At 47.0% G+C, this 9,630-nt stretch overlaps 1 protein-coding gene across 1 annotated transcript; it reads left to right on the top strand.

Moving 5' to 3' along the window:
- The first annotated feature begins 5,107 nt into the window (after positions 1 to 5,107).
- LOC134210617 (uncharacterized) lies at positions 5,108 to 7,424 on the top strand. The gene is made up of 2 exons (XM_062686762.1): positions 5,108 to 6,687; positions 6,745 to 7,424. Exons 1-2 carry the CDS (start codon positions 5,224 to 5,226, stop codon positions 6,946 to 6,948), a joined length of 1,668 nt encoding a protein of 555 aa, XP_062542746.1. The 5' UTR covers positions 5,108 to 5,223; the 3' UTR covers positions 6,949 to 7,424.
- The last annotated feature ends 2,206 nt before the right edge of the window (positions 7,425 to 9,630 follow it).

The following is a 9,630-nucleotide window of genomic DNA, read 5'->3' as shown; positions in this document are numbered from 1 at the left end:
GGAGTCCTGTCCAGGTCAGTCAAGGCCAGATCAGTCCAGTCAGGTTTAGTCGAATAGGAGTCCAAGTCCAGTCAGATCCAGTCCAGGTCGGTCCAGATCCAGTCCAGGTCAGGTCCAGGTCCAGTCAGATCCAGTCCAGGTCCAGTCCAGGTCAGGTTAAAGATCCGTTTCCAGATCGTTCCAGATCAGTCAGGTTAAGTCTGAGTTTAAAGATCTGAGTTCAGGTTCAGATCTGAAGTTTGTTTTAAGTCCAGTCCAGATCCTGTACGGATTTTAGTCCAGATCCAGTCCGTTTCAGGTGCGGCCCAGGTTCAAGATCGGGTTTCCAGATCCCAGGCCAGGGTTGTTCCAAGTCCAGTCAAGATCTTTCTGTTCCGTTCCAGATCCAGTCCAGATCCGTTTCCAAGTCCAGTCCAGATCCGGTCCAAGGCCAGATCCAGTCTGAGTCCAGATCCAGTCCAGGTCAGTCCAGTCCAGGTCAGTCCAGATCCAGTCAGATCCAGTCCAGGTCAGTCAGAGTCCGGTCAGAGTCAGTCCAGGTCAATCCAGATCAGTCAGATCCAGTCCAGTCAGGTCCAGTCCAGATCCAGTCCAGGTCAGTCCAGGTCAGTCCAGATCCAGTCCAGATCCAGTCAGAGTCAGTCCAGGTCCAGTCCAGGTCCAGTCCAGATCCAGTCCAGATCCAGTCAGATCCAGTCCAGATCAGTCCAGGTCAGTCAGGTCAGTCCAGGTCAGTCCAGATCCAGTCCAAGTCCAGTCCAGGTCAGTCCAGATCCAGTCAGATCCAGTCCAGATCCAGTCCAGATCGGTCCAGAGTCAGTCCAGGTCCAGTCCAGGTCGGTTCCAGGTCAGATCCAGTCAGGTCAGTCCAGGTCAGTCCAGGTCAGTCAGATCCAGTCCAGATCCAGTCAGGTCAGTCCAGATCCAGTCAGGTCAGTCAGGTCAGTCAGATCCAGTCAGATCCAGTCCAGGTCAGTCAGGTCCAGTCCAGATCCAGTCCAGGTCAGTCCAGATCAGTCCAGATCCAGTCCAGGTCAGTCCAGGTCCAGTCAGATCGGTTCCAGATCCGTTCCAGATCCAGTCCAGGTCCAGTCCAGGGCCAGATCCAGTCAGTCCAGGTCAGTCCAGGTCCAGTCCAGTCAGTCCAGGTCAGTCCAGATCCAGTCCAGATCGATCCAGGTCGGTCAAGGTCAGTCCAGGTCCAGTCCAGGTCAGTCCAAGTCCAGTCCAGGTCAGTCCAGATCAGTCCAGATCCAGTCAGGTCAGTCCAGATCCAGTCAGATCAGTCCAGATCCAGTCCAGATCCAGTCAGATCAGTCAGGTCCAGATCCAGATCGGTCAGGTCCAGTCCAGGTCCAGTCCAGATCAGTCCAGGTCAGTCCAGATCCAGTCCAGGTCAGTCCAGGTCTAGTCCAGATCTAGTCCAGATCTGATCCAGATCCGGTCCAGGTCAGTCCAGGTTCAGTCAAGGTCAGTCCAGATCAGTCCAGATCCGTTCCAGATCCGTTTCCAGATCCGTTCAGGTCCAGATCGATCAGTCCAGTCAGTCCAGGTCTCAGTCCAGGTCAGATCGGTCCAGATCGGTCCAGAGTCAGTCCAGTCCAGATCCAGTCCAGGTCAGATCCAGGTCTGGTCCAGATCCAGTCCAGGTCAGTCCAGGTCCAGTCCAGATCCAGTCCAGGTCCAGTCGGTTCCAGTCCAGATCCAGTCAGATCCAGTCCAGGTCAGTCCAGGTCCGTTTCCAGATCAGTCCAGTCCAGTCGGTCAGATCCAGTCCAGATCCAGTCCAGGTCCAGTCAGGTCCAGTCTAGAGTCAGTCAGGTCAGATCCAGGTCAGGTCACGGTCAGTCCAGTCAGATCCAGATCAGTCCAGGTCAGTCCAGATCCAGTCCAGATCCAGTCCAGGTCAGTCCAGATCCAGTCCAGATCCAGTCCAGATCCAGTCCAGATCAGTCCAGATCTGATCCAGATCCAGTCCAGATCCAGTCCAGATCCAGTCCAGGTCAAGTTCAGTCAAGATCCAGATCCAGTCAGTCAGTCCAGATCGGTCAGATCCAGTCCAGGTCAGTCCAGATCCAGTCCAGATCCAGTCCAAGATCTAGTCCAGGTCAGTCCAGATCCAGTCCAGATCCAGTCAGGTTCAGTCAGGTCCAGTCCAGATCGAGGTCCAGATCGGTCAGGTCAGTCCAGATCCAGTCCAGGTCCAGTCCAGGTCAGTCCAGATCCGATCCAGTCCAGGTCAGTCAGGTCAGTCAGATCCAGTCCAGGTCCAGTCCAGATCAGTCCAGGTTCAGTCAGATCCAGTCCAGGTCCAGTCAGTCCAGTCAGTCAGGTCAGTCCAGATCCAGTCAGTCCAGATCCGTTCCAGATCCAGTCCAGGTACAGTTCAGGGCCAGTTCAGATCCAGTCAGTCAGTCCAGATCCAGTCCAGGTCAGTCCAGGTCCGGGTTCCAGATCCGTTTCCAGATCAGTCCAGGTCAGTCAGGATTAGGTTCAGGTCAGTTCAGATCCAGTCCAGGTTCAAGATCCAGTCGAGTCCAGTCCAGGTCAGTCAAGATCGAGTCAGTCCAGGTCAGTCCAGATCCGTTTCAGGTCGGTCCAGGTCCAGGTTCAAGGTCAGTCAAGATCCAGTCTAAGTCAGTCAGATCCAGTCCAGATCCAGTCGGTCCAGGTCAGGTCAGTCGGCTCCAGTCCAGATCCAGTCGAAGTCAGTCCAGGTCCAGTCCAGGTCAGTCCAGTCTAGTCAGATCCAGTCCTGATCCAGTCCAGGTCAGTCAGGTCCAGTCAGTCAGTCCAGGTCCAGTCAGATCCAGTCCAGGTCAGTCCAGATCAGTCCAAGATCCAGTCCAAGTCCAGTCCAGGTCAGTCCAGGTCAGTCAGATCCAGTCCAGATCCAGTCCAGATCCAGTCCAGATCCAGTCAGGTCAGTCGGTCAGATCCAGTCCAAGTCAGTCAGGTCAGTCCAGATCCAGTCCAGATCCAGTCAGATCCAGTCCAGGTCCAGTCCAGGTCGGTCAGGTCAGTCCAGATCCAGTCCAGGTCCAGTCCAGGTCAGTCCAGATCAGTCCAGGTCAGATCGAGTCAGTCAATCCAGATCCAGTCAGGAGTCCAGATCCAGTCCAGTCGATCGGTCCAGTCCAGGTCAGTCCAGATCGATCCAAGGCCAAATCCAGGTCGTTTCCAGATCAGTCAGATCAGTCAGATCGATCCAGTCCAGATCCGTTTCCAGATCCAGTCCTGATCCAGTCAAAGTCCAGTCCAGATCCAGTCGAAGTCAGTCCAGGTCCAGATCCAGTCAAGGCCAGGTCAGTCAGTCCAGGTCAGTCCAGATCCAGTCCAGGTCAGTCCAGATCCAGTCCAGGTCAGTCCAGATCCAGTCCAGATCAGTCCAGATCCAGTCAGGTCAGTCCAGATCCAGTCCAGGTCCGTTTCCAGATCCGTTTCCAGATCCGTTTCCAGATCCGTTTCCAGATCTGATCAGGTTATGTTCAGGTCAGTCCAGATCCAGTCCAGATCCAGTCCAGATCCAGTCCAGATCCGTTTCCAGATCCGTTTCCAGATCCGTTTCCAGATCTAGTCCAGGTTAAGGTTCAGAGTCAGTTCAAGATCCAGTCAGGTTCAAGATCCAGTCGAGTTTGTTTAAGTCAGGCCAGATCCAGTCCAGGTCAGTCAAGATCAGTCCAGATCCAGTCCAGGTCAGTCCAGATCCAGTCCAGATCCAGTCCAGATCCAGTCCAAGGTCAGTCAAGATCCGGTCCAGATCGGTCAGATCCAGTCCAGTCCAAGTCAGGTCCAGTCAGGTCCAGATCCAGTCAGTCCAGGTCAGTCAGATCCAGTCAAGTCAGTCCAGGTCAGATCCAGTCGATCCAGTCCAGATCCAGGTCAGTTCCAGTCAGTCGGTCCAGGTCAGTCAGTCAGTCCAGTCAGTCGATCCAGTCCAGGTCAGTCCAGATCCAGTCCAGTCAGGTCCAGATCCAGTTCCAGGTCCGTTTCCAGATCTAGTCAGGTTATGTTCAGATCCAGTTCAGATCCAGTCAGGTTCAGATCCAGTCGAAGATTGTTTTGAGTCAGGCCAGATCAGTCCAGGTCAGTCCAGATCCAGTCAGATCAGTCCAGATCCAGTCAGGTCAGTCCAGATCCAGTCAAGTCAGTCCAGGTCAGTCCAGGTCAGTCAGAGTCAGTCAGAGTCAGTCCAGGTTCAGTCCAGATCCAGTCCAGGTCCAGTCCAAGGTCCAGTCCAGGTCAGTCCAGATCAATCCAGTCAGGTCAGTCCAGATCCAGTCAAATCCAGTCAGATCCAGTCCAGATCAGTCCAAATCCAGTCAGATCAGGTCCAGTCAATCAGTCCAGATCCAGTCCAGGTCAGTTTTCCAGATCCGTTCCAGATCAGTCCAGGTCAGTCCAGATCCAGTCCAGGTCAGTCCAGATCCAGTCCAGATCCAGTCCAGGTCAGTCCAGATCCAGTCAAGATCAGTCAGATCCAGTCCAGGTCAGTCCAGGTCAGATCCAGTCAGGTCCAGTCAGTCCAGGTCAGTCCAGTCGGTCCAGAGTCAGTCCAGATCCATTCCAAATCCATTCCAAATCCAATCCAAATCCAATCCAAATCCATTCCAAATCCAATCCAAATCAAATTCAAATCCAATTCAAATCCAATCCAAATTCAAATCCAATCTAAATTTATTTTAAATCCAAACCAAATCCAATCCAAGCGCAATCCAAATCCAATACAAATTTTATCCAAATTCAATCCATTCCAAATGCAACCCAAATCGATTTCAAATCCCAAACCAGAATTATTCCAAATCCAATCAAAATCTTTTCCATTCCATTCCAAATCCAAACCGAATCCAATCCAAATAATAGAATTTCCAATCCAATCTAAAACTAATTAAAATCCCATCCAAATATCTTTTCCTTGCAGCTCTGTAGATGCGAAGCATCCAAAGCCATCTGGTAGCAAACAAAGAGTCTCAATCCCGCCTCGAAAAGCTTCCTTCCTTCCTTCCACCGATTCTTCTAGAAGCTACTCGACATTTTCTTCGCGATAGTGCGATACACATTCACTCCCACTGCAAACGCAGTTTAGTATCGCAACCGACTACCAGTCGTCAGCACGCTTCGATTGAGTGCAAAACTGTCTATGCTGAGTTGTCGTCACTTTGTCTGATCCCTGTCGGTACTCGTTCGTGATTGGATTGTTTGGAGTCGAACCAGTTGAGCGCTATGTCCTGGGAAAGTCTACCGCTGGAGCTGTACGAACATATCTTCAAAAATCTTAACTTTTGGGACCGAAAACCATTGTCGTTGGTGTGTCGTCGGTGGAATCAGGTCGTCTTTTCACGCTCGCTATGTCGCCAACTGTGCATCGAATTAAGTCGCGGCGACTGGGGACCCAGTGGAGACAAGGAACAGGTGGTCCTGGTGGATGAAGCGGTGGTAAAAGAGAGTGAACGTGACTATCGTGTGGCATATGTGAAGTGGTGTACGGATTCGGGACCGGAAGTGTTGCGTTCAATAAGTCGGTTACTGAGAAAACTTGAAGGAAAATGCTTACTGGAGGGACTTATTATCGATGCGCCCCTCGGGCAAATGATGTCCGATTTTTTGCATACGCATGGAGAGCTGCTAACGCGCATTCGAAAACTTCAAGTCTCAACTGAAACGATAGATAACAGACTTTTGATGGAACGATGTGTATTGAAAATGGGTCAATTAGAAACGTTATTCTGGAGGGAGGTTTCATCGCACGATTTTCTGCAGAACGAAAGTCCGTTGATAGTAATAGAAGCACCCAAACTACATTCTGCGGTCGTGAAATTCGGTGACTCTGATTCAGGAAGAGGGGCCGTTTGGCACAACAGCGTTATGGAACTTCGTGATAGTGCATGTTTGAAGGCCCTGAAAGTTCACCTCCATCAAAGAATGTGGAATCGCTTTTTCGAACAGAAGTTGGAAACCTTGGAGCATCTGACGATTGCTCATAAGACGCAGGATCTTAGATCTCGAGATTGGAACGCTGTGTTTTGCAATATGCCAAACTTGAAGTCAATTCAAATGTGGGAAGCTAATGACGCTATTTTGGAAGCAATAAATCGTCATTGTCGAAAGCTACGCGTACTTTTACTAGAGAATGCAGACATAATAGGATTCCTATTAGAAGACAGACACTTTCCTTTACTCGAGCACCTCCGATTGGAAACAGCCAAAATTCAATCCAATAAGACTCTCCATCTACCCATCCTGAAGCATCTCGAGTGGTTTAATGTTGTGAATCAGAATAACCAGACATTGATTTTGGCCGCACCAATGCTACGATCTATTCGACAGTCGAGAAACGGCGCTTCTGATTTTACACTGAGCTGTAAACCACCATTAGAAAAGCTTCAACTTGATCTTTACGCATCGGATATCCCGGGACACTTTTTCCAACCATTCCCGAACATGCAAGAACTCAGCATTCGCGTTAGCTCCGCTAGGCCTGACTTGGATCGGATGATTCCCTACTTCCGCAGCATTAAAGAGTTTACACTAATAGCGTACAATGCCCCACTCCAATGCGATCAAATGCTGAACGAGATCTTCAAAAACTGCAATGATGTCAAAGCAATGACATTGTGTGGCTTTAACCCAAACCTGGAACTGTCCTTCCCGGTGTTTGCACAGATCTTTCGTAATCGAAATTTGAAGGTATTTCACTTTATTAGTAGATTATGTAATCAAGCAATAACTCTGTGATCATTTCAGTCACTGAAAATGTTCGGATTGACCATAACGGGGAAGTCGTTCCCGCTACAGCTACCACCAGAGCTGGAAACTTTCGAGCTGCGCCACGTCAAGGTGATGGACGTTGCATTCGGGGCATACGTCTTTTCTCCGGACGAACCACATCGGGTCATTTGTATCAAGAGTGAAAATTGTTGCAGCTACTCGTCCAAGGATTGTGATTGATTGCCACGAAGGCTGAATTGTCGTGATTCAACAACAGGCTGTTATTTCTTAATCATAATATTTATAAATCTCTTTTATGTATACAAACATATATCGCTGTGAACCAATACAAAAGCGAAATGTACCAACAAAGAGTGTGTGTGAGTCATTTCAAAGCTTTCATTCAAACATAGTACTGGTTACGACCGGCAGATGGATTCACATATTGCAATAGCTGTTTACACTTTATCTGTATCTTGTTTCATCGCAATCTCGATATTGGGATCCGTATGCAGGAAATGATTTTCAAAGGAATATAAAAAATGATGTACCATCTGATACAGATTCAAATCAGGTTTTTTTTTATAATTTTCGTTACTAAATGTTATGTTACTTTACATGGAAATCGGATCGTTGAAAGAATGATATTACATTTGTTAATTTTTGTCTTTTTTAAAAACAAGTTTTTTAATAAAAAGTAACCAAAATCTTAACAAGTCTTTTGTTTGATAACAACCACCCATGTTCTTGTTTACGATATTTTCGAACGAATGAAATATTCCACAGAACCGGTCCGAGGATCGATTCCTGTGGAACACCCACTGACACTTCGATAGACTTCTGGACAGCATTCGTGTCGTATATCAACACCCTATTCTGAAAATAACTTTTCAGTATCCTGCACAGATAGTCCGAAACCCTCAATCGGTACAGAGAATCAGCAATAGCTGCCCAGCTAGCGGTATTAAACGCACTTTTTACATCAAGTGTAATCAATGCGCAGTATCTAATACCTCGCCTTGCTAACATAGCCGTATGCGGTACCGATCGAATTGCTCAGCCCTTACGGAAACCATACTGGTTGCTAGATAAGTCTCCAGCACACTCTGTATAAGCCGACAATCTATTCTCTCTAGCAGCTTTCCAGCTTTGTCAAGTACGCAAATTGGTCTATATGACAAGTGGTCTCCCGGATGTTTGCCGGGCTTCGGTAATAGCACCATTTTCTGCCGTTTCCAGCGATCTGGGAAGTTTCCTTCGTCCATGCATCTTTGGAGGCAGCTCCTGAACATATCTGGATCAGCAAAATAGCATGTCTTAAGGTTTGGAATGTTATCCTGGCCTGGTGCCTCATTGAGCTTAAGTTTTCTTGCAGCCAGGGTTACTGGAAATCGCATCAAGTATCTCGCATTCACTCATATTTTGCGAACGGAATCGGAAAAGAACGATAAACGATGCATCCCGAATGAACCGCACAAAATATATCTTCCCAAAGCTGACGAGTGAATCCTGTATGAATATGATTCGTATTTATTCGTACTGCATTAACTTCGGGTTTGATTCATCACCATGTGGTGAGTGACTCTGGTGTGTGCAAAAGTGTTGTACTGTTCATACTGCTTTTGCAACGGCCTCGATTTATCTCCAGCAGATTTTGGAGATTTGCGATCGGATGTGATGATGAGTGGTGATGATGATAGAAAATTTGAATCATCACGGTGTGCCGGCAAACATAGCAACGGACAGCAAGCGATGCGAATGGAGAATAATATACCTACCCAGGTATGGGAGGTATGGAGCGAGGTTCAAATGATATAGCTGCTCGTCGTAGTTTAGCATAGATTAGGTACTTATAGCATAACAAATTGAACGTAATTTAATTATTGCTTATGTAAGTTTCTATTGAGATTGTTATGCGGATATATTTAATACTGGTAAACATGGCTTAGCATTTTTGCATTTCTTATTAAGAACAAAAACAGAGTGTGCTGTGCATCATTCTACCACATTGGTTTATGTGATTAGCACTGTTCAAAGAATTGAATTATTCTAATGCATGGAAGAAATTATGAATTGGGATAAAGTAAAACATTACCCAAGATTTCAACGTGATAGCAAAGACATATTCCAAAAGGTTTTCGATATGTTGGCACCAAACGTCTTAGATTTCTAAAATAGGGCGCGGAGTGCTTCTTCCAATTTGTCTTCAGGGAGCCTGTACTATAGAAATGAAGCTGTTTAGAAGAGATGGCGCCTCAACATTTAAAGTATAATTAATTTCTTTGTATGGACAAATCACTTATTCACCAACTACGCATCGATATAAAATTCGGACAAAAAATGCATGAAATATTTAATAGTTTTTTTGTACCACTGACTCATTCTTCAGTTCAAAACAATAAAAAAGCTTTAATTGTGTCTCCATACTAAACTCTAGGTATTTACTTTAAATTTCTTCAAGGCTGTTCTCCACCAGTGCAGTGCCACCAATTTTATAATGTTTCTGAACTGTTTAATGTATAACAAACATACATTCGAGTTTAATACCATGCAAACAGTGAGTTTTTGTTGGTTTTGTTAATTTATTGTTTAGATTCGCCTCCCTATAAAGGGTTAAATCGTATAAGTTTCGACCCCATTACGTCGTCGCACATGCGTTAGCGCTGTCAAGCGGATGCATATTGCATACCTAAACTCATCTTCACATAGAAGCCCTAGATCTCCCAAATAACTTTGATGAAGACTGTATGCGTCTATCTCTTAAGTTTGAAGCGATATAACAAAAATTAACGCCCGAAAGTACTAAATACAAAGCGCGTGTTCTCGCGTTTCAAATGTTTCGAAAGGCTAACGCAGAACCTCTATAGGTTTATATCCATAAGAGAATCCTGTGTAACGCTCCCTACAACTTCCAATCATACC

This window comes from Armigeres subalbatus, chromosome 1 (assembly GCF_024139115.2).
Source record: "Armigeres subalbatus isolate Guangzhou_Male chromosome 1, GZ_Asu_2, whole genome shotgun sequence".
NCBI lineage: Eukaryota > Metazoa > Arthropoda > Insecta > Diptera > Culicidae > Armigeres > Armigeres subalbatus.
Note: the sequence above shows the minus strand (reverse complement) of the source record. Positions and strands in the feature narration are given on the sequence as shown.